General features: G+C 51.7%; 1 protein-coding gene across 1 annotated transcript in view; it reads left to right on the top strand.

Annotated features, from left to right (window-relative positions):
* The window catches only part of GLRX3 (glutaredoxin 3), a 38,835-nt gene extending 35,381 nt beyond the window's left edge, over window positions 1-3,454 (top strand). The window contains exon 11 of the mRNA XM_003794056.3: window positions 3,200-3,454. Within this exon, the coding sequence (XP_003794104.1) occupies window positions 3,200-3,250 (51 nt within the window). The 3' untranslated portion in view covers window positions 3,251-3,454. The remainder of the gene's footprint in view (window positions 1-3,199) is intronic.
* Window positions 3,455-24,445: the final 20,991 nt, after the last annotated feature.

Raw genomic sequence — 24,445 nt, 5'->3', positions numbered from 1 at the left:
TGTGCGACTCCCCTCTAGGCCAGTGTCAGCGACTGTGTGTCTGATGTCTGTGGCTCTCACTGTCCCTGCTGTGCGACTTTCCTCTAGGCCAGTGTCAGCGACTGTATGTGCCTGATGTCTGTGGCTCTCACTGTCCCTGCTATGCGAGGCTGCTCGTACCCCCTCCTCCCTGTCTGTGACATCATTGTCCCTGCTGACCAGGGTCCCAGCTTTAACTGGGCTTTCACGGTTTCTCTTGCCCAGAACTCAGTCCCGCTCAGCTTTCCTCCGTATTTCCTGCCTTTTGGTATTTGCATTTCCTTAGCTGTGGATTTCCTTGTTTATTTCATGTTTAAGTCTGGTTTTGTAAATATCCTTAAAGGCCCAAATTGTCTGTGAATTATTTACAGATTCTTTTAGCCAGAAATGTTTGCTCCTGTTCCTGAAGTTATATTGTAATTATTTTCTCTCACCGTACTCATGTGTCCTTGGGTACATGGAGATATGGGGAGCAGGAGGCCTGTGGCTCAGGGCTGCCCAGCCTGGCTGGACACAGAGGCTCAGGGTCATTGCCCTCCGTCTCCTGAAAGAAAATGCAAGTTCCTCTTTAGTTTTCAGGTGCCAAGAAGTCTGCTAAGTACAGACTGTGAGCGGGTCAGAAAAGCTGCTATTTCTCAGACACCCGAGGCTCCTTCCTGGTGCTCTGTGTATTTCAGGAGCTCAGTAAATGGTTGTAGGGAAAAGACTGGAAAGCATGTCTTTGGTTTGCTTTAAGGGACTCCCATGGAGTTTCAGGGGGACGTGACTTTCCTTACACTTAATGTCTGCGGGCAGCTGGGAGCTTCATAGCAGGCCAGTCAGCCCCAGACAGCAAGTGGGAGCTGTGGCCTCAACGCCCACAGCCTCTAGCACTCCCCAGACCCCACCTGGGCTCTGCGGTGTTGAGGAGGCTGGTAGCATAGCGGGGTGAGCAGGGAAGAGGGGCTGAGTAGGAGTGTTGCTGAAGCTGCCGCGGAAGGTGGGCCGTGGTGGCTGCTCTGAACCTAAGGCTGGGAGACTGCCCTGGGGCCCCTCTTACCTCCTCTGTTGGAGAATTTCCTCTGAGATCAGACTGCTGACGTTTCGAGTAGAACACAAGTAGTAAGTGGTTGTGAAGTGAAAGAACTCTAACCTTACCCTGCAGTGGCATCACTGCTTTGTACCAGTGTGTCTTCCAGAGGCAGCTCGAGCTCGGGCTGCAGGGCTGTTGACGCCCTGTGGCTGCTCTGTGCAGGCTGTGCTCCTGCAGAGTTCTGGGTTGCATTCCATGCTGCTTAAGCCAGCAAGGCATTTTTTCTGAGGAAAAGTCTCATTTCTAGAAGAGAAAAAGTCTAACAATGTAGCTTTTTAGTGACCCCGAAGCAGCAGGACTGGGGCTACATTTGTTCTCTCCCCTTCTCTTCCTCTCTCTCGTCCCCTCACCCCTCGCACGCCTCTTATTTTTATAAAACACAAACAATACTGACCCCCCGAATATTCTCCAGCCTGTTTTATGCCATTTGTAATTCTTGGGAAGATACAATCAACAAATCTCATTTAATTCTAAAGATCAGCTGTGTAAATAACTTCTCTTTAGGTTATAAAAAGGGTTTATGTGACTTATTTTCACCTGCTAAGAACTTACACCTTGGAAATTTGAGATAGTGTTAACATTTTTCCTTGAGAAAATACATGGTCGTGGCTCTTGTGTAGCCGCCTTGCTCTGTTCCGTGTGAGGCAGTTCCTCGCCTTCCGTCCAGGGCCGCACGCTCCGGCTGGCCGGCCTCTGCTGGAGCAGTGAGGCCTGGTTTCGTGGAGTGAATGACTGAAGAAAGTAATGAATTACTGAGTAACCCGTGACTTGGTCAGTCTGGTGTCCTGAGGAAAACAGCTCCTAATACACACTCACAAGTTAATCATTCTCAAGAGCAGACAGTTCACTGCGGCTGCTGCAGTGTGGGGACTGACCTGGTGGAGAGAGGTCTGGGGGCGTCAGCTCAGGGTGCTGTTTCAGCTACTGGCTCATGTGCACAGCAGTGAGGACACTGAGAATTGCATGTTGGCGGCACTCATGGTGTGCCAGGCGCACTGCTTTGGTGTTTACAGCAGCCCAGAGGGGGATCCGCCAAGGCCTGTCCCCTCCCACAGCTAGTAAGCCACTGAGACCGAGGTCTGAGTGCCGGCTGCCTTCTGAATAACTTGCTGGGAAAGTCCTGCTCGGTCCCTCTGTGCGCAGCAGGATGTCTGCGTGTTAAATAAGCAGAGAGGACCCTCAACGTTCCTGGAGGCATCTGGACTCTGTGTGACAGACTCACTCCTGTTTGAGTTGAATCCAGAGAGAAGGTTGTGTGGGTTTTATTTATTTATTTATTTTTTGCAGTTTTTGGCCAGGGCTGGGTTTGAACCTGCCACCTCTGGCATATGGGGCTGGCGCCCTACTCCTTTGAGCCACAGGGTGCTGCCCATGTTGTGTGGGTTTTAATTGATCGTTATTGATTGGCGTTTATGCTGCATAGTGATGACCTGGAATGTAATCAGATTAAATGTTAGTTTTCAACTAGAAAACCTGATTTATCATTTGTTCGCACATTTCAAACTTGATGTCTGTACTTCAGATTTTAAATCTGAAAAACAGACACAGAGAGTGCAGAGCCTGTCCACGGTGTGTGTTAACATAACAGGAGCCCTTTTGATGTCCTGTCTCTGCTTCTGAATTATTACATCTTTTTAATGGTATCTGACCTTTACATTTTACGGGTACTATAGCTTCTCCGGAGACAAATGGATTCCCAGGTTGGCCTGAAATAGCGAACCCTGTTTCCTCCCGAGTGGAGGAGCGGGATGGTGTAAGCAGGGGGCTAGTGGGGGCTTCAGCATTGCCTTGCTTGGTTCTTCAGCTTTGCAGATCATTTGATTTATTTTCCTTATTTATTGCTGAAGTTTCAAGAGGGGCTTTATTTAGTTTTCCTCTAGTTGCCATGTTTGATTTTAGAATACCTTTTTAATTTTGTAATTGGATAGGACTTGCAGCCTTTATGGAATAATATGCAGTTTGAAAGTGTTGGAAGACTAGAGTTTAAATCCAATAGGTATTTCTTTTGGTTCTAGATATAAATAGATGCTGTGATTATTTAGATGTTTTCATTTTTAAAATATATATAAAATACATGTGCTTATACATATTGTTATCTTTTATTTTTAGGAGTTGAAAGAAAATGGTGAATTGCTGCCTATACTGAGAGGAGAAAATTAAACTTGGTGCCGACTGTTGCAGGAATGATCACAGTGGGAGCAGGTCACGTTTCCGTCCTCAGAAAATGGACTAGGGACAGAAAAAGTGCTTCTTACCCAGTTACACTTTGTGTATTTCACAAGGTTGTGCTAAATAAATGTATGTTACGTTTTTTTCTCCACCAAAAATAGAATGCAATAAACATCTTCAAATTATTAACAGTAATTGCCTGAAAAGTGTATATTTATAGTAATGTTAAATATGTTGTTCTTATAATTAATCTACTTCCTATCTCATTTTCTGAGTAAGTGAGTACCTTCCAGGAGGAGGAAAGAGGGTTGTGGGGAAGTGGAGACTGGCAGCCGCATGGCTGAGAGCAGCCCTCAGGCCAGCGCAACGGCTCCCCTCGCTGGCAGAAGCCCTCTTTACAGCTTGGGAAAAGTACCGCTGAAAACCTTTTTCTCTGATGGTGTCAGGCTGGAGTTCAGCGTTGGTGAACAGCACAGCAGCGTAGGATGTCTGCAGGTTCAGAGACTCATTTCAGAAAGCACCAGTAGTGAATTATTGAGAAGCATTTAAGAGGAAAATAATTTCTCACGGAATGAGTTACGTCTGGAAGAATGAGTTGTCATGACACAGAGCAGGGTAATGTCACCAGTGTGTTTAAAGTGTCACAACTGACTTTAATCAGTATAATAAACGTATTGATTTGGCCCCTCCGAGAGGGGTCTGTGACTATCTCAGCAGTATTGTTTTTGATCTTAGTCTAACACATTTGAAAAATAGTTGCTTCTGTGGTGCAGGCCTCAAACGAGACGGCCACGTTCACTCCATCCTTCTTAGTTTTTTGGTACTTGTGGCGTGTTGTCGTTCAATTACCTCACCTGTGGGTCTAAGCAGTTAACGTCCTTGATAACGTCTGGTGGTGTGAAGGTAGTTTGGACAGTGGAGGATGGAATTTGTATTATTAGGTGTCACCTGAACACTGAAGTCACCATCTCTTAAGCTCAGGCTGTCTCCCTTCCCTTCTCTGACTGTGAGAGGTGCAGAGGTGACACATGCTGGGTGGACAGGGGCAGCCGCACCAGTCGCAGAGTGGGTGTGACCCTGTGACCTGCTGGGAGTCAGGCACCCATGTGGTGGGTTCTTGCCTCTTTGTGTGTTTGATAGGGCTCTTTGGGGAATCTGTTTATGAGAATTTATCTTTTTCTATTTAAAACGAAAATTTTGGGGGTCAGATATAGTGGCTTATGCCTGTAATTCACCACTCTGGGAAGCCAAGGTGGGTGGTTCACCTAAGCTCACAAGTTGGAGACCAGCCTGAGCAAGAGCGAGACCCCCATCTCTAAAAATAGCTGGGCATTATGGCGGGTGCCTCTAGTACCAGCTTCTTGGGAGGCTGAGACAAGAGGATCGCTTGAGCCCAAGAGTTTGAGGTTGCTGTGAGCGATGATGCCACAGCACTCTACTAGGGGCAAGAAAGTGAGACTCTGTCTGCCCACCCCCCAAAAATAATAAATTGAAGTCTTTATATAAGCAAAACTTAAAATGTAGATGGAAATAAAATTTTAACCAAAATTTCATTAAGCCATTGGCTTCAAGGATGTGTATGAATTGTAGTAGTGGCATTCACAGTTATCTTGTGTCCTCACCCCACACTTCACCACTTCTTTGAGTGCCACCTGTCCTTGTATATTTTAAAGTCAACCTTTACTACCCTTTATCCAACGCAAGAATATTTTTGCTATCACAGATTTGATAAGCTAGTTTTTTTCTAATGCATGTTTAATAAAATGCATAAGTTTTAGCATACAAGGTCTGGCCATCATGCACTCAGGTTGGCAGCACTGTACAGACCGCTCAGTGAGGTTTCTTAACCCGGGTCCATCAGTGCCTTATGGCTGTGTTTGTGTCCATGTGTGGGGGTGTCTTCCTGAATGGTGTCCTTCATCATCGTGTGTTTGTGTGCCATGTAAAAAGTCAGAGCTTGAACTAGAGCAATGAACAAACCTTGATTCTTGTTCAACTTGGCAAGAGTGGAAGTGAAATCAGGGACACATTAGTCCAAGTTGATGGGGGTAGCGCATGAAAAAACGGCTGTGTACAAACAGATTTAATGTTTTTCTGAGGGGAAAGAAAGTGTCACTCAGGAGAGATCAGGGCCAACAGTAATGAGCAGAACTGATGAAAACGTAGCAGAGATTCATCTAATTGTGCATCAGAGTTGTCAGCTGACTGTGAAAAAAATAGACCAAGTAAACATGGACAGAGCAATAGGGAAATCTTAAATGAAAATCGTGGCATGAGAAAAGCGTGCAGCTCTTCCATTACAAGAACGCACCAGCTCACACAGCACTGTCTGAGAGGGAGTTTTAGCCAGTTCATAAGTAACTGTAGTGGTTCACCCTCCGTACTCAGTTGATCTGAGTGACGTTTTTTCCTTACTCAGTTGACCCCCTGTGATTTTTTTTCCTTACCCCAATGAAGTATTGAAAAGACATTTTGATGACATTCAGGACATCAAGGGTAATAGCTATGATGGCCATTCCAGAAAGAGTTCCAGAGTTGCTTTGAAGGGTGGGCTAGGCCCTGGTGTCAGCGCACAGCTCCGCAGAGGGGCAGCGTGAAGGCCGCTGCAGCGATACTCAGCAGTGGGATGTGTGGACTTCTCTAGGGTCAGTTCGAGAACTTAATTTTCTGGCCTCATAAATGCCTGACTCTGATTCAGGACTGCTGCTCTGGACAGAGGTCGTCACTCAGATAGCGTAACACAGTCTGTGCATTTGGGTTGCTCTTGCGTGACGTGAGACACCAGTGACATCCTCCTGTGTTGAGCATCCCGATTTGAGTCAGGATGAGTATAGAGAGTTTTCGGGGAGTTGCCACCGTGTCCTGTATGAGTTTCTCTCTTTTGCCTCTTAGATTCTGACAGTCCTTCCCTCTGCTGACTCCAGGGAGGCGGGTGGCAGCGAAGCACATACCTGTTTACAGGTGTTTCTGGTTGGACAGTGGGAAGGGTGAGATGTTGTTCTCACAAATTGATGCTCTTCCCTGAATATTTTATTAGGTATGTTTTAGGAAATAAAGTACGATTCTTGGGCCCAATTCAACTTCCCCTGTTGAATTTTCTGACAAGAGAATTTGTGCATGAATTTTGAGTCTGCCCTTGTAGAAATGTTTTGTCAGAATTGAAATCCACTTTCTGATCCTCAAATTCTTGCATTTGAGGAATCTGCTCAGTTCATCAGGAAAGGCGACAGCCTGTCATTGGGATGTTGTCCCGCACGGGAGGCTTTCTTGGGTGCTTGTGGTGGGAGGGAAGCTCCTGGCAGGTGCTATGTGGAGGGTTTTTGTGCCTGGACACACTTCTGTCTTGATAAGCACTGCCATGCTGTTGGGAGCGGGGACCCTGGAGCTGGGCTGCCCGGGGTCAGCTCAGCCTGTTCTTGCTTAATCTGTCGTCCATGGAGGAGGCGAGGAGCAGCTGGGGGGAGTTAAAGCCATGTGCTCCTGGGCCAGGTAGTGGGTGGGAGCTGGGATATTATCCATGGTGTGTAAACCCTTCCCTCTGGTGAAGCCATCAGAGCAGTGATGTTGCCTTTAAACCCGTGACGAGAAGTCCGGTGGAACTGCCAGAGTTTTTGCTCTTGCTCTGGGCGAAGTCTGTCCCTTTGGGGGCACCACGGAGGGTGGTTGATCTACTTGCTACAGCTGAGCAGCATTTCCCGACTTGTTTACTTTCTAAAGTCCAGCGTGGAGGAGCTGATGGGTTGATTTGCAGACTGCTTTACGTAGATGAATGTGTTGAAACTTGCTGTAATGTAAATGTAAAACTCCTGTGAGAGTAACAGGATCTGGTGAGTTGGCTTTGCCCACGTGTGACTTAGATGTTTTGGTGTTCTTTTGTGGAACAGCTGTGCATTGTGCCCAACCGCCCTTGGGTGACAAGGTGGCAGCCTCTGCCTCTGTTCACAGCCCCCAACATGCACTCCCAGCGTTGGGTCATCTGGACTGATCATTAACTTCCTTAAGAAGGAAAAAAATCATTGGCCATTTTCAATATTTGTAAAAACATTTATTTAAATCCACTGAGGAGTCTGAAATTGAGACTAATTTGTAAGAATAGCAAGAATATTTTTAAAATTATGAAATTATGGGCAGTGCCTGTGGCTCAAGGAGTAGGGCGCTGGCCCCATATGCCAGATGTGGTGGGTTCAAACCTGGCCCTAAACAAAAAGTGCAAAAAAAAAAAAGGAAATCTTACTTTAGTAACTTAGATAACTACATTCTAGTCATGAGAGTAGGTTAAACTCTGACGTGGAACTGCTACAATACATTGTAAGAACTTGGCTCTGGTAATCATTAACTTTCTTTTTGGAGAAAATTATGCAGATAAGATTTAATCAGAAGTTGAAGTAGAATTAAAAGCTAAAGATTGTAATATGAAATATGATTTCTAGTTTAATTTTTAAATTCAAATCACTTCTTAAAGTTTTGGCTTTTTTTTTTTTGAGACAAAGTCTCAGTCTATGGCCCTTGGTTAGAGTGCTGTGACCTCACCCTAGCTCAGTGATCCTTCTGCCTCAGCCTCCTGAGTAACTGGGACTATAGGTGCCCACCACAATGCCCAGCTAATTTTTCTATTTTTTTGTAGAGACAGGGTCTCACTTTTGCTCAGACTGGTCCTGAACTCCTGAGCTCAAGGGATGCTCCCGCCTGCGTCCCCCAGAGTGTTAGTATTACAGGTGTGGGCCATCACATTTGGCTGCCTGCCTGTGTTTGTATTTTAAAAGGAAAAGTCATGATACAATGAACAGAAGCCAGAGGAGCCTGGATGCCCTCAGCCCCACTTTCTTCACCTGTCATAAGGGTCCACAGCATCACTCCTAGAACATGACAGATTAACAAGAAGAAAGTATAACAGACATAATTAAAGTTTATGTGACACGGGAACCTTCAGAAATGAAGATCCAAAGACCTAGGAAAACTTTTTTTTTGTTCTCAAGTTCGGTGGAGAGTGGACAGCTGTGTGGAGATGTGATCAGACAGAAAGGAAAGGGTCTGATGGGGACAGACTGAACTAGCCAGCACGCTGTCTGCTCACGCTTCACAGCCTCTCCCTCTCCGTGGCATTCCTTCTCTAAGTGGAGGGCGAGAGACCTGAATGGGAGTCAGAGGGGGTCTTTGCAGCTGGCTTCCAAAAGGTTGGAAGGGCAGAGTCCTCTTCCTAGTTTTAGCCTGGCCTTAGGGCAGAGGGTTCTGGTGTCTGTGATCTGCATTTGGGGGTGTGGGGGGAATACTAGCTTCTCTGACCCACCTGGGGCAGAGAGAGCAGGGGAGGGACTGTGCTTCTGATGCAGGTCACAGTATTCAGAAGCTGAAGTGCTAGACTTTGAGGGATCATTTTCTCAGGCCCAACACCTCCTTCCTTCCCTCCTTTTGTCTTTAGGTCTGGAGGAAGGTTCCAGGACATTGGATCTGGTGGAGGCAGGTAGGGAGGAAGCCCAAGCTGTCTGTGGACCAATAGCAGAGACCTCTCTGGCTTGGAGTAACCCTGGGCACCTGTCCTCCCTTGTGTCATGAGGGTCTTGCCCCAGAAGTTTAAGTTCCTGGTGGGCAGGTTGTGTGTCCACATGGCATTGTACATTGTGGAGCAACAGAGGAGGATCTGACCCAGAATAGTCCTATGGAGCAACAGAGGAGGATCTGGCCCAGAACAGTCCTGAGCAGAAGGCCAGGAGAGGAGGGGCGGCCCTGGTGACTGCGCTGGGTTCCAAGGTCAGCCTCTGCGTCATTCTTCTATCTCTCCAGTTGCTCCCACAGAGGCAGGAGGCACACATGGTTCACAGACTAACATGAGGAAGCACGTCTTGCCTCCTGCCCTCCCTGCTTGAGGCTAAGGCCTGGGCGCCCTGCAGCTGGGCTCTGCCTCCCAGCTGAGGATCTCAGCCTCTTTGTCTGGGAAGGGGCCTCTTCTGTGGCTTGGACGGGGCCAGTGTGCAGGGCCAACTGTGAATTGTGGGGCCTTTTATTCAGAAAGCAGGAAGAAAATACCCTAAAAGGCACTGAAATAGAAAGCTTTTTCCTTGAGATGTTTTTGATTTGCTACTTAATGTCCTAAGTAAAGAAAAATTAAAAATTGAAATCATTAGTGTGAATGTTTGTTTTCTTTGGATGGCACTGACGATTTTAAATGTAAGAGCATTTAACTTGTCTGTGGGATACCTGGCATGGCATATGTGCTTCTCCAGCTTCGGCCAGGGTGGTGGAGAGTTGCACAGGAGCAGAGGTCACCTTGTGACCTGTGCGTGGGGTCAGCACTGCCTTGGCAGGGCCCTCTATGGAGGGGAGGGGCTGTGGGTGTCCTCTCTGTGTCCTGCCCTGTGTCATATGCAGCATCGGTGCTGGGCTACCACAGGCAAGTGGGAGTTAGGATATGGCCTGTGCCTTGCCCATCTGTTTTGCAGAATGCTGTTCTCTGGGCTGGAGCAAGTTCTGGCTTGAGTGGAAAGCAGGCTGGTGGGCCATCAGCTCCTACTGGCCTGCTCATCAGTGTAACATGGGCCTTGGACGAACCTTGAGTCTCAGGTAGCTCCCATGCCTGGGGTTCCCCTGAAATGCTGTGCTTCACCATATGCCGGCCAGGTGGCAAGGGACAGCCCAGGTCTCTGCTCACATGTCTCTTGTCCCCCTGACCACTTGATGGATCATGAGTTCAAAGAAGAGATTTTTGAGAATTTTGAGGTGATGACAGCATAGGACCAAGTGTAGACCTTCTGAGTGTAGGGCGCTGTTTCAGAGGGGGTGTCCTGAGGTGTGCTGGACAGGTGTCCTGGGGAGTGCTGTGTCCTGGAGACTCTGTAAAAGGGTCACTCAGTTAACTAGTGTCCTGATTATCTTTTCTTTGAACTTGCTAAATAAACTCACACAACCCAGACCATGCAGGCACCTTGTCACCTGTCACTTCTGTGCATTCCTGTGAGTCCCCACTCCCCACTTGATGCTGAAGCAGGACAGCAGCTAACACACCTGGTGCTCACCATGCTGGGTACGGTCCTGAGTATGTGACGCACAGTAAGTCATTTAAGTCTCACACCAACCCCATTTTACAGATGGGGAAATGACCCAGATAAGTTAAACACTGCTCCAGGTCATAGGCCAGAGTTTGCCTTTTAAGTCCTACTGGATATGAGGATTCACTGAATCAGCTCAAGTGGCTCCTACTGTGGATGGGAGGGAGATGCGTCCAGTCCCTGGGGTGGCCAGGGGCAGCATTGAATCCAGGGGGGCGGGGAGGGCCAGCCCAGCCCAGCCCAGAAAACTGACTGTCACAGAGCTGCCCGCTCTGAAGGTCGTGCCCTGCTGGGAGCTTTGCATGCTTAGAAACGACTCAGGACGCAGCCCAGTGGGTGTCAGGGTGCTGTTTTACCGACAGGGGAAATAGGTGTTGGAAATTTGCCAACGCCATCAAAGTAGCTCAGCCAGTGTTCACACCAGGCTCGGGGGCGCGCCCCTCCTGGACACTGCCAGGGTCATCTCTAGCACGCGCGCCGCTCTGCCTGGGCCGGGGAGCAGAATCTTCCCTGGAGGCCCATCGCACGCAGGCAGGAGTGGACTGAGCCCACCTGTCCTCTCGCAAACGCGCCTGCCGCTCCCCCCAACCCCGGGAACCCGCCACCCCCAAACAAAACACCGGGCTGCTGCTGACCTGGGGCTGGTCGCCCGCCCACCTTCCCGCCCGAGAGGCCCCTCTCCTCCCACCCTTGGCCCCGTGTCCAGCTCCAAGCCTGGTGTGCGCACTCGGGGTGGGGTGGGCCGCGCGGGAGGCGTCTGCAGGCCTGGTCCCCCGAGGGCTGGTCCCAGGGTCGGAGCTGGGTCCTGGGTGCCTGGGACGCGGGGCCTGCGGGATGACCACGCTGCCTCCAGTCCAGGGCCCCACGTCTGCCCTTGCCCTTCCCGCCGCTCCAGCCTAGGTGCGGCCGGGCATGACTTTTTCCTCGCTGCCTTTCACGGAAGGAGACAGTGCACCGGCTCGAGAACCTCGCAAACCTCACAGGCCAGGAAGGCAGGCCAGCCAGGCCAGCGCCCTTGTCCCCTCCTGGTTCGGGGCCGCGGCGGGGCGGCATGGCTGGCTGCGGACCGCCGGGCGGCGGCAATGCTTGTCCACGCGAGGGCGCTGCGCACCGCGCGCTGACCCGGCTGCGCCGCCTGCAAGGGGAGGTCTCCGGGCGCCAGGGGGCGCGCGAGGACCGAGGAACGTGCGGAGCCCGCCGGCCGAGCCCAGAGTGCGCGTCCCGCCGCGTGCGCGCCCCTCTGTGTGCGTGCACAGGTGCGGCGGGCGGGTTGGGGGGTCAGCTTGGTTTCGCAGCCCCTGCTGCCTGCCTGGATCCTGGATCCTGCCTGGATCTGCTTCTGGGAACGGCCAGGGCAGGGGCAGGGCGGTGAGGGAATGATTGGGAGGCAGGGCGGTGTGAGTAGAGGGTGGGGGGAGCCGACCGCGGACGGTGGGTGGGGGTGAGGCGTAGGAAGTGGGGGTGTAGGAGGGATTGACCTGAGGGGGCCAAGCAGGGGGCGGAGGAAGGGGGAAGCTGGCCTCAGGGTGATGGGGTGAGTGGGCGGGGTAGGGGGTGGGGGCCTGGGGTTCCCTACGCCCACTGGACCTGGCCCAGCCCTACTGGACCCTGGCAGTCCCCAACTCCTGCTGGTCACCGGGACAGCCCTGTGGGGTCTGCCTCCTGCTCCTCCGGGAGGGGCCTGGGCCTCTCACTTTATGGTCATTTGGCCCCAGCGAGCCGAGCCTTCCGTGTCCCTGGAAGAGGATTAAAACCCTGCCCAGCCCGTCAAACAACGACCACTGCAACCAAAAAATAGCGGGCGTTGTGGCAGGCACCTGTAGTCCCAGCTACTCGGGAGGCTGAGGCAAGAGAATTGCTTGAGCCCAAGAGTTGGAGGTTGCTGTGAGCTGTGACGCCACCGCACTCTACGATGGCGACATACTGAGACTCTGTCTCCAAAAACAAACAAAAAAATTAATGAGTTTTGGTTTTTAGAACACTTTTAGATTTACAGAAAAATTGAGCAGTAGTCTAGAGAGTTCCCCTGTGCCCCGCAGCCAGCATCTCTGTTACTAACATTTGCCGGAGAGTGGCACGTTTGTTACGATTACTGGTCCTGTAGTGGCACACCATCATCAGCTGAGGTCCTCACCTCATCCAAATGTCCTTAGTTTCTATCCCATGCCCCTTTTCTGTCCCAACCCCCCCACTTAATCAGTCCTCCTGTGTCCTCAGGCTCCTCCTGGCCGAGACTCCCTGTTCCCCAGGACACGGAAGGTGAAGACCCCCAGGTGTTCCGTGCGGTGCTTCTCCGTGGGGATCTGCCTGGGGTTTTTCCCAGGGTGAGACTGGGGTGAGAGGCTTTGGGAGGGGACCACGTGGGGCGCGTTCCTAGCACAGCACTGCAGGCCCGCTGCGCTAGACCCACTGCTGGTGCTGGGGCCTGTTCCTCGGTGTCTCTGCTGGCGGTGACCGCCCCCTTTCCACACTGCCTTCGGGGGTCCCTCTGTGAAGCCCACACTCAGCGTCTTGCAGGGGCGCCGCTAACAATTACCCTGAGTTCTCCATGGTGGGATTTCGTATCTGCTCTTCCGTCCATCTGTTTATGTGGAGGGAAGGGACTCCTGGCTGTTTATTGTACACACACTCCCTCCTTTATTGGTGGGAGGGGTGGAGTCGTCAGATCGCTCTCCTAGGGACTCCTGGGGCTCGCGGAGAACACTGGGCTCGGTTGGAGCGTGGTGGGAGGATTTGCTCCGCAGCTCTGGGCTCCGTGTTTCTTCAGGGACCTTCTGATGGGTATGATTTGCACCCAGAATGGGACGCTTGCCCCACCTTTGGGGCTGTGCCCACAGTGAGAGTGTGGGGTGTCTGTGGGGGTGTGGCTCCCTCTCCTGAGCCCACCCAGCCTCCTTGGACGACAGCGCCTGGGCTGATGGATGTGCACTCATTATCTCGTCAGTCTTGGGGAAAGGTATTAGCTTGGCAGTTAATAAAGGATTTTAATTAAAGAGGGAAGAATCATTTGGCAAACTAGCCTTGTTCCCAAACTCAAATGACCTGTCAGAGTTATAAGTTTGGTTAATTTCCATATAAGCCTTGCTGTTTGGGGGGAATTCAGCCTGGAGTCTGGGTAGATGCAGCCCTGTGGCTGGGCACCCTGCCTGCGGGAGTCCCCTGCCGCCATCCTGCCCGGCTACCCCAGAATACCTGCTGTCCCAGTGCTGCCCCACCCCTTCTCTAGTGTACCCCTTACCTGGTGTCTGCAGGGCTGCATTTCTCTGTGTGCCCACACTGCTGTCATGTCCTGTTATCCACTCACTATTCAGTGTGGCTCCTAAAACACTTTGAGATAGTTGTGGGCTCACATGCCATTGGGGGAAACGACACACCCAGACCTTCGCCCTGTCACCCCCAGTAGTGCGTGGCACAGCTCTTAGAGAGCCAGGACCTGTGCCTAGATGGGGGCCAGGGCGGGGCTCCAGGCCTGAGTCCCAGGCCCTGTTAGAGCCATTGACAGGCGCTGCTGCCAGGGAGCGACTCCGAGGATGTGCACACCCCACCCTCAGCTGCAGAGTCCTCCGAGGGGGCAGGTCTGTGTTTCCAAGCTCTGGAATGCAGGAGCCAGGTGCAGCTGTGCTTCCAGTGCTAGTGTGGTGTGGTGTCTTTCCACAACCAAGCACACAGTGACCAGGACAAGCTACTCATGAAGAATTTTGCTGGGAACATGTTTGACTACCTGTGCAAAAATGTGAATAACTGATTTCGTAGGGACTCAAATGGAAATTGTAAAAAAGATTTCAGTTGTTTGGCAAATAGAAATTTGTGTGTTGTTTTTCAGCAGCTCTTGGATCTGAGAAGTGCATTCTGTCTTCTTCAGCTGGGGGTGGGAAAAGGAGATCTCATGCAGAGGTTTCACGGCACACTTAGATTTATTGTGACAACATCCTTCTTAAAGAGGTGCTCAGGAAGATGACATTCCATCAAGAAGCCCACTGGTTCTCAGCGAGGTCTGCGTTGCAGAGCCCTGAGGAGGCGACTGGGCTTCCTCACTGTACGCTCAGCACTCACATGAGGAGGGACTGGGCTTCCTCACTCTGCGCTCAGCACCCTGGGCTTCCTCACTCTGCGCTCAGCACCCTGGGCTTCCTCACTCTACGCTCAGCACTCACATGAGGAGGGACTGGGCTTCCTCACTCTGCGCTCAGCACCCTGGGCTTCCTCACTGTACACTCAGCACTGGCACAGAATGAGGCAGTGGAGGAAACATCAGGCGAGTTGATGGAAATGCCCTGTCACTATGGAGACACTTTGCACAATGTTCTTTCTATAAACATAAATGTAAAAATCTTATTACTCCTAAAAACATTCTTTAGTTTTTAATTGTGAGTTCCTAGGATCCCAGGACCAGTTTCCAGGTTGGGTGCTGGGTCTGTGTGGTCTGGGCAACTGTGGCTGGCCCCTTCCTGCGTCTGACCACTGGGCTGTGGCCGGGTGGCCTGGTGGCCTGGAGGCTGCCCTCACTCTTCTGAGAGGCTGTGTCGGGAGCAGACAGTGGCTTCGTGTCTGTGAAAGACACGGCATCAGTGCAGATGTCACTAAGAAGTAAGACTTGGGAGCATTGTAAAAGCCTCACTGGTGCCTCAGAGGGCAGGGTTCCTGAGGGTGGAAACCAGGAGCACCTCACCCTAACCGTGTTTGGGTTGCTTTGTACCTGAGAGATGTCGGATTTGAAGGGGTGTGTGTATCAGTATGGCCGTGTGGTCTGGGGTACTGATTCTTGTTTTTATACTCCATATCTCCCTCCGTGGTGTTCCAACAGGCTTCTGCTTTTAATACCTGCAGGAAATGTGGAAGGGGGCCCACTCTGGCTTCCTGGGGTCACTTTCCTCAGGACGGTGAACAGGGCAAGGGAAGGGAGGAAGAGGAGGCTTCCCCCACAAATAGGACCCTTCCTGGCTGGGGGGAAAGGAAGAACCCAAGGGTCTCCCCCAGTGGTGGCAGACCCCGAGGAGGGGCCCGAGGGATGCAGGAGGGAGGATGCTGGGCATGGGGCTCCTGTGGGGCAGGGACTCTGGGGGGCTCTTCATTCCCCACATTTGGCCATCGTGTCACAGGGAAGCTCTGGAAGTAAAGGAGGAATCTTACAGGCCCCTACTCAATGCTCCAGGAGGGGAAGAGAAGATAGTTTCTGGCCCCTGGAAATTGCACTGAGGGTTCCTCCCCCCATTCCCATTGGCTGGGCCCCCTCCAGCTGTGAAAGTGGAATCCTGGCATCCCCTGGGGCTCACAAGCCCCCAGTTTGCTTACTGGACAGTGGGATGTCATCTCCTAGTAGGGTGCTGCGCTCACCCAGAGGCGAGGTGACCCTGAGGGAAGGTGCACTGGTCTGAGAGGGGTGAGGGAGGCAGGGAGGCTGTGCAGGTTCAGCAGGGCGGGATGAGGCTGGGAGGGAGGAGGCTGAGGGACGAGGGCAGGGGCAGGGTCTCTGGGGGCTCCAGGCAAGGTGCCGTGAGACATCTGGGGGTCTGCTCGAAGCCACAAAGCTCAGCCTCCCTCTTGGTTCTTCTCCCTGCTCTGGGCCTGGGCTGGGCGGGCGAGCTGGGGGGGGAAGGCGTTGGGATCCCTGCCCTGGCAGTGCTTTCATGGTTTTCGTGAGTGTGGAGATGAGGGTGGCCTTCCGGGTCTCTGCTTGTGGCTGAGCTCTGGGCAGGAAGCAGGTGGATAGCAGCCAGCCCTTGGCATTGGCTGGCCCCTGAGTTCATCTCTGGCATGGAGGATGGAGCTGGTGGCCCCCAGGGCTAAGTTGGTAGAGGGCAGTGGAATGCTGTGAGGTGCGGTCCAGATGGGAAGACTGAGGCCAGAGGAGATGAGTGGTTTGTCCAGACCTTCCAGCGACCTTCTGGTGGAGCTGGGCAGAAAGTGGGCACCCCTAACCCCAGATTATCACACGGCAGCAGCTGGGTGCTCTTCCTTGGCATGTTTCCTGCCCAGAAAGGAGTGCAGACCCTGCGGTGGAGAAGGATGTGTTCCGGCATGTTCCGTGTGGACTGCACAGGGTGAAAACCAAGGTGACGCATCTCCTCCCCAGAAAGCTCCTATCTCACTGAAGCAAAGACATTTGCCCAAATGGTGAGCAAGGAAGGCCACCTCTGGCTGGAGGGGTGTGGTACAGGGCAGCCCTCAGCCCGCCCACCTCAGCCCACCCTCAGCTGAGTTCTCTCTGACGTGAGCAGGACGAGGACGGGGCAGCTGGTGGGCAGAGGGTCTGTGTTGTCACCTCGTTGGGACCCTGTTTATTTGAGCTGGGTCACCTTGCTGCCAGGCCTCCCCAGATGGTGGTCTACAAGGGGGCCGGGTTATGTTTTGGGTTCTTTTTTACATATAAAGCTCAAAAGTAAACTTCTTATCACCTGCTGGCCACCTGCTGGCCTCATCTCCTTAAGATGTCTCCTGGCCTCTGTAGCTGTGCAGCTTGTCCCCTGGGGAGGACCTGGGACTGGCAATGGCAGAAGGGCCAGTCCGTGGGCCACCTGGTGTGGGCAGTGCCACCGCTGTTCCCCTTGAAAGAATAACGGGGGATGAGTGCCGTCCTTCAGAATTAACTTCCTCCTACGAGCATCAGAGGTCCTGTAGTTTCATTAGAACCATCTAGAACTTCATTTGCTTTTATAAATTTGAAGGCTGCCTGCAGGACCGTGTGTGCAGTGGCCCCGGTGTGGGGGGGGAGTGGTGGCTCAAGAGAAAGGCAGAGAGAATCCACAGCTGAAGGTTGTGGCAGCTGTGACTGTGCCCTGCCCCAGACCTACCTTTTGTGGGGGAGGCACTGATGAATTCTGTTCTTGCGGCATCTTGAAGACCAGAGGCTTTCTAAAAAAGCCTATGTGCCTAAATAACGTGCAGTATTGTTCAGTTTTAAAAGAAAGTAAATTCTGACACCCAGGGCAGTACCTGCTGAGGACAGAGTGCTCAGTGAATTGGACAGTTACAGTAGGTCGGACACTGTGAGTCCTAGTCCTTCGAGGTCCCCAAGTAGTCAAACGCATAGGAAGGGGAAGGTGGCTGCTGGGGTGGGGTGAGGGGACCGTGGGGAGGGGAGAACTCTGGAGGAGGAGGTGGTGATGGCTGCCCAATTGGGTGGACCATTCTTTTCTTTTTGAGACAGAGTCTTACTTTCTTGCCCCTGGAAGATTACTGTGGTGTCAGAGCTCACAGCAACCTCAAACTCCTGGGCTCAAGCAATCCTCTTGCCTCAGCCTCCCAAGTAGCTGGGACTACAGGTGCCTGGCACAATGCCCGGCTATTTTTAGAGACGAGGTGAGCCACTGTGCCCAGCTTAGGGTGGACGTTCTTAATGCCACTGAACTGCATACTCAAAAATGCTTAAACTGATAAATTTTGTGTTGTGTGCATTTTGTCACAATTAGAAACCATCCTTACATCTGTACACTGTGGTCTGTTGTGCTTTTGTGTCGACTGTGGCTGGCCCGTAAGCCTGGAGATGGTGGGCACAGCTGATAAGCCAGTGTCCAGCATTGGACGGGTGGTAGAGAGCTCAGAAGAGGTTGCAGGGCTTTGGGTGTCCCTCGACCTTTGCCCCTTTGCACTGCTGGCATCTCACCACAGACAGAAATGGACAGGACAAGGGACATGGATGCTCAGGAGGACTCTGGGCAGTGAACTTGCTTACCGGCATGAGTGTTTTTATTTTGGGCCTCAAAGTTCCAGGGCACGGTGCCCCCATATTTTGGCTGGGGTGGCTTACCCCAGTTCATTCTGGGCATGTTTTTTCCCCTGAAACAGAGTCTCACTTTGTTACCCTTGGATAGAGTGCTGTGGTGTCAAAGCTCATATCACCCTCAAATTCTTCAGCTCAAGCGATCCTCTTGCCTCAGCTTCTGAAGTAGCTGGGACGATAGGAACCTGCCACAATGCCCAGCTAGTTTTGGTTTTTTTAGAGTTGAGGTCTCGCTCTTGCTCAGGCTGGTCTTGACTCGTGAGCTCAAGCGGTCCACTGGCCTCAGCCTCCCAGAGTGCTAGGATTACAGGCATGAGCCACCAGCCTGGGCACAATTATTAGTGGGACCCTTCTCCTCTCTCCAGGGTGTGCCTTAGTGCACGTGACACATTATACGGCCAACCCAGAGGATGCGGCCATGTGCCTTGGCTCCCTCTACAGCCAGAAGGACTCTGGCTCCCAGCTGCTAGGAGGCTGCTGTGTCCTGCTGAGGTGTCTGTACCATGAGGCTGGTCAGTTGGGGATGATGAGGCTCAGCCATGCCCCAAAGCCATGTCAGTGCCAGAGTGTCCCGTGCAGTGGGCAGGCCCAGGGCAGGACTTCAGGGGCCTCGTGAGTGGGGCTGGAGGCTTTACAGAGTCACAGAGTCTTCATATGAGCTGCTTTTTGTCAAGAGGGGTGCACGCTGAGTCCCTGAAGACAGGGACTAGGCCTCTGACCAAGCTTGTCTGTCTTCAGCTGGGAACACCAATCCCAGGGACAGAGCAGGGCAAGGCCAATCCCAGGGCCTTGGTGCTAGGCTGGCTGCAGTGGGGTGGGGTTTACACCTCGGGACTGTGGGGACATGGTAGGGGGGAAGGAGCCCTGGGGCCTAAGGCTGCTGGTTCTGAGGAAGACAAGAGGCTGTGTGGAGGCTCTGTTGACCTTGCCTTACTTTAAAATGTTTTTAAAAAATTAAGTCATTACAATCATGCTGAAATAGACCTGTCATAAAATTCTCCATCACCCCATCCTCACGTGCCGGTGCAGGGGTCTCTCACACTTGGAGTGGTGTGTCCTCAGGTCCCCTAGGAGTCCTCTGTCTGCCAACACCCTTTGTTGTCTCCCTCAGACCAGGCCTGTAGCTGGCGGCAGTGGCCGTCACTCAGGACTGCAGTGGAGGAACGCTGGCCCTCCTCCAATTCCTGCATGCTCAGCTCGGTTAACCTCTGTGCGACTGAGGCTGGGTTGCTGCTGCTCCCTGATGTTAATCGGGGCATGAAGCATGGAGAGATCTTACTGTGACCTCCCGAGAGGAAGTTCTCTTCTTAGCAGCCTTTTAAGAGGCTTCTTAAAAGTCAAAATAATTCCCACTGGTGATTTTTAATGCTCTTATTGTATGAATTGCACAAAAATATTCAGCAGATTAATGTAGGTTTTTTTCCCTTTAAGCTCCATGGCTATCAGCCAGGAAATGCCAGTCCATCCCTCCTGCCTACCTGTTTGTTCCCCACCATCCATGACTGCCAAGACAGAAGACCTTTCAGGCCCTGCCTCCCCTAGCCCTGCCAGCCCTGACTTGCCCAGGGGCTGACAGTACCACCAGGTACTGTCACACCCACCAGCTACAGGCTCTCGCTCTGGCTTGTGGACCACGCCTCTGCCTCAGTTTCACTGGGGGCCTTCTATGAGACCTGCTGCTGGCTGCATTCTCACATGTTCTTTGATAATAGGGACACATTTGATCATTTCCTAAGAGTGCCAGAAGGAGGCCCCTCTACCTGGTCAATGGGGGCTCTGGAGACCAATGATCTTGAGGGAACCTCCATAGCTGACCACCTCCCTGCAGTGACCACCTCCTTAAGTTGCTTCAATGTATTTTATTTCCCCTTTATTTTAATACATTGAGGTAAACAAAATTGGGAAGCATCAGTACTAGCAGATCCTTACTAAGCAAAGACCTATAGGATTTACCTCAGGAGAAAGGAGAGGGTCCCCAGGGAAGGAACTACAGTGGCACCTCTGTGTGTGACCATCCAGGGACTGTAACGTACTGGTCAGCATGCAGAGGTGGTCACCACAAGGAACTAGGTCTAATGTGTTGATATGTACATGTGGTGCATGTCCCGTCTGTGAAAATTAGGTCAATCGAAGGAGGCGGTGAGTGCAGGAAGGTGGTCAGGAGGTTAGTGCAGGGAGGTGGTCAGGAGGTCAGTACAGGGAGATGGTGAGGAAGTCAGTGCAGGGAGGTGGGCAGCTGTGGAGGTTCTGCTGTATGCTAATGTTAACAGCAATGACTGTGTAAAACTGTATGACTGTGAGGACAGAGGAGACGCAAGGGCCAGGCAAGACCCCCCTAGTGCACAGAGGGATAGCTGGGGACCCTGACCCTGTAAGGTGATATGCTGACTGTGGACTAGTTGAGTGTGAAGGTATTATTTTATTCAAATATTTCAGATCACTTTGTTTGTTTATTTGGCTTTGGTTGGTTTGCTTATTTTTAGAGATAGGGTCTCCCTCTATGTCACCCCAGCCAGAGGGCAGTGGTGTCACCTTAGCTCACAGCAACCTCAAACTCCTGGGCTCAAGCCATCCTCCTGCCTCAGCCTCCTGAGTAGCTGGGACTACAGGCAGGTACCATCAAGCCCAGCTTGTTTCTACTTTTTTGTAGCAATGGGGTTTTGCCCTTGCTCAGGCTGATCTCAAACTCCTGGCCTCAAGTGATCCTTTTGCCTCAGCCCCCCAAGTGTTAGGATTACAGGTGTATGAGCTACCATACTTGTAATCCTTTGTCAAATTTAATACAAAATATTCATTACAAAATTTTGCAATGTGGCCAACATGTAGGGGATATTTTGTAAACATTTTGTAAAACTTGGTAATGAATATTTTGTAATAAAAGTACATTACCTATAATTTCCCATTTCCTCTATGTATGGCGATTTTATGGTGACCTTCTGTTGTGAGTTCAGCTTGACTGGGGCACTTACCTGAGGCCTCCTAACACATCTCTTACTAGTTGGAAGGTCTTGAGGATACAGATTTTATGTTCGCGCTTCATGACTACGCTCTGCGCAGTTCCCAGAGACCAGATTCTGCAGGTTGTTCCACTGACTCTTGCTCACTGTGGCTCGTACCCCTGTGCCTTCGGCCATCTCAGTTCTTTATTGGTGAGGGCACCCTAACGCCCGAGAGTGGGCTGACTCCTTTACCTTGCACCTAGGGCCCTATGTGCCTGTGGCTACCCTAAGTTCCCTTTCCTACATGGCAAACTCACATCCCAAACTTGCAGCAGGACTGCAGGTCTCAATTTTCATTGGAAACATTTCTCCCCTGCATAGAGCCAGGCCGGGAGACGCCCCTCCTGCTGTGGAGGGCTTTTCTCTGAGCCCCTGCACTAAGGGCAGCCTGATAGAGTCAGCCTTCTTGTAGGATCTGCTTCTGATTTCTATTTTTGTGTGTGTGTGTGTGAAGACAGAATCCCACTTTGACACTCTGGGTTGAGTGCTGTGGTGTCATAGCTCACAGCAATCTCAAACTCTTGGGCTCTAGTGATCCTTTTGCCTTGGCCAGTCCCGAGTATCTTGGACTACAGGTGCCACCATAACTCTGAGCTTGTTTTATTTTTATTTTTTTAGACAGAGTGTCAAGTTGTCCCTCTGGGTAGACAGGTGTGTGGTGTCATAGCTCACAGAAACCTCCAACACTTGGGCTCAAGCGATTCTCTTGCCTCTGTTTTTCTTTTCTTTCTTTCTTTCTTTTTTCTTTCTTTCTTTCTTTCTTTTTTTAGTAGAGATGAGGTCTCACTTTTGCCCACACTGGTCTGGAACTCCTGAGCTCAAGCAGTCCACCCACCTCAGCTTCCCAGAATGCTGGGATCACAGGTGCAAGCCACCATGAGCAGCCTTGCCTCCGATTTCTGTAGAGACATGGACACCAGCACTAATCAGGGCCCATTTATGGACCCAGATCCTGCCTGTTTTTGCCCTATGGGAATTTTCCTTAATTTTGAGCGAGCTCAGACACATATTTAAAGATTATTAGGGCATACTTCCCAGTGTTTCTGGCTTATCCTACTGAGAGATTTTCCAGACGCTCTGGTCTGCAAACCTGGACTATTGCAGGTTTGCTCTCTTCCGTTTTCTGACATGACACCTCATTGTGCTGGTGTCACCTTGGCAATTTACTGAGCTGTTCTCTATGTCATGTAGTTTTGGACTCACAGAACTCCGTGAATTAGGTGGAGATCAGTGTCTTGTCTCCTAGGTGCACCTGCTCGGTGTTCACCCAGGGTGGCTGTGTGGGGCCAGGTCCCGATCTCTGCTGTGCTGTGGCGGCTCTTTGGCCTCCTGGAGGGAGGGGTTGCCTGAAGTTCATAGTCACTGTGAGTCCCTGGAGGGGCTGCCTCCACCCCTGAGCAAGGGGACTGGTGAGCCCCCCACCAGCATTATCCCAGGGCCCACGGCCAGGAGAGAGGGTGGCACCCTGCCCAACCTCTGGGAGGTGGACGGATGGACTCTTCCAGCTTGTCTACCTGAGCCTGTGGGGATTCTGTGAGGTTCCCCATCAGTCCTCTGGAGACCCCAAGACTAGGCTCCAACTCCCCAAGTGTGAGGCAGCCCCTGGGAAACCACTCCCTGTTTCAGGTTTCTCCTTCTCTTTTCTCAGTTATGTCTGACTGACACTGTCTCCTCCACCTCCTCACCCTCCCGGTATCTTCCCGGTATCTTCCTTTCTCCCACCCTCCCTGCCTGGTGGGGGCCTGTAGGTATCAGGCCAGTGACATGGGGGCTCCTGCACGAGTGACCCTGTCCCGTGTCTGGTGCTCTCCTGTAGTCTGTGCGTTGGTTGTGACATGGGGGCTCCTGCATGAGTGACCCTGTCCCGTGTTTGGTGCTCTCCCGTAGTCTGTCTGTTGGTTGTGACATGGGGGCTCCTACATGAGTGACCCTGTCCTGTGTCCGGTGCTCTCCTACAGTCTGTGCGTTGGTTGTGACATGGGGGCTCCTGCATGAGTGACCCTGTCCTGTGTCCGGTGCTCTCCTGAAGTCTGTCTGTTGGTTGTGACATGGGGGCTCCTGCACGAGTGACCCTGTCCTGTGTCTGGTGCTCTTCTGCGGCCCGTGCGTTGGCTGGCAGGTGCTCAGCTGTCATCGTGGGCCCACTGTGAGGCACAGGGTCAGACTTTGCTTGGGCAATGGCCCTTATGTCCAAGAATGAGACCTATCTCCTAAACCTATGGGCTTGCTGACCTGTCTCCATCAGTCCTTTGGAGACCCTAAGAATAGGCTCCAACTCCCCAAGTGTGAGGCAGCCCCTGGGAAACCTCTCCCTGTTTCAGGTTTCTCCTTCTCTTTTCTCAGTCATGTCTGACTGGACATGTCTCCTCAGTGCTGGCTAGCTAAAGGATCTCGGTCCAGCTGCAGGGGCCAGAGGTCCAGAGTCCTTGGTTTGGCCAAGGCTTTCTGTGAGCTTTGGACTGTTCCTTTATTAGTGTTCAGGGAGGCAGTGCCCTCTGCACCTCTGGCCACAGTGGGCATTGGGCTGGACAAACGACCAGGGCAAAGGGCAGTCTCAGAAGTAGCTCCTGGTGGCCTGTAGAATCCTGCACCAGCTCTCCCAGGGGTGAAGATGCTTGAGTGTCCTGCTCGTCTGCTCTCTGGCGCTGACCTCGGTGGCCATCACCCTGAGAACATGCTGCGAATCTGACGTTATTTCATGTCAGAAATGCTGGGATGGAGACTTAACCACATTGCTGAAGGTCATAGAGGGTTTATGAAGCCAGTGTGAAGGGTACTTGTCATAAACACACACTTAGGAACGTTTTTCAGTTCCTTGTGGGTTTACAGCATTCAGTGGGCAATGAGATTTATCTCATAATTTCATCCTCATTTTCCTACAAAGATAATTCCATGTGATGTCCTCTGGCGGGCTGTGTATCCCTTTCTGTGTTCCTTGACTTTGAAAATGTGAAGGTATTATAAATAAGTGCAATAAAAAGCTGATTCTGTACAGAATGAAACAAAAGCCTCTCTAATTGCGTCTGTTAATCTTGTACACATCTTCATTAGGGGTTTTGGGATATTGGAAAGATGCATCAAAATTGGCAATTAAAGTATCCTACTTCTCTCTCCGTTGGCAGCCGAGGGTGAGGATGTGTGCTGGAGACCAGTCCACACTGAGCCTGCCCCCTCAGCATGGCCACCACGAGTGTCCATTTCTCAGGGTGCACAGACTCAGTCACCAGCCATTCCAGGGCCTGAGTGCTCAAAGCACCAAGCACAGTGTGTGTGTGCTTCAGCCTCACAGCCAAATATAGGTATGACGGGGCCCCCATTTTGCAGATGGGAGATGAAATGAAACACAGAAGCAGTAAGGATGTGCACAGGTGCCTGGCAGGGTTTCAGTTCAGTTCTGTGAGTCTGAGCCACAAATGCTGTGGTT

Source organism: Otolemur garnettii, unplaced genomic scaffold (assembly GCF_000181295.1).
Source record: "Otolemur garnettii isolate 467f Iridium unplaced genomic scaffold, OtoGar3 scaffold00075, whole genome shotgun sequence".
NCBI lineage: Eukaryota > Metazoa > Chordata > Mammalia > Primates > Galagidae > Otolemur > Otolemur garnettii.
Note: the sequence above shows the minus strand (reverse complement) of the source record. Positions and strands in the feature narration are given on the sequence as shown.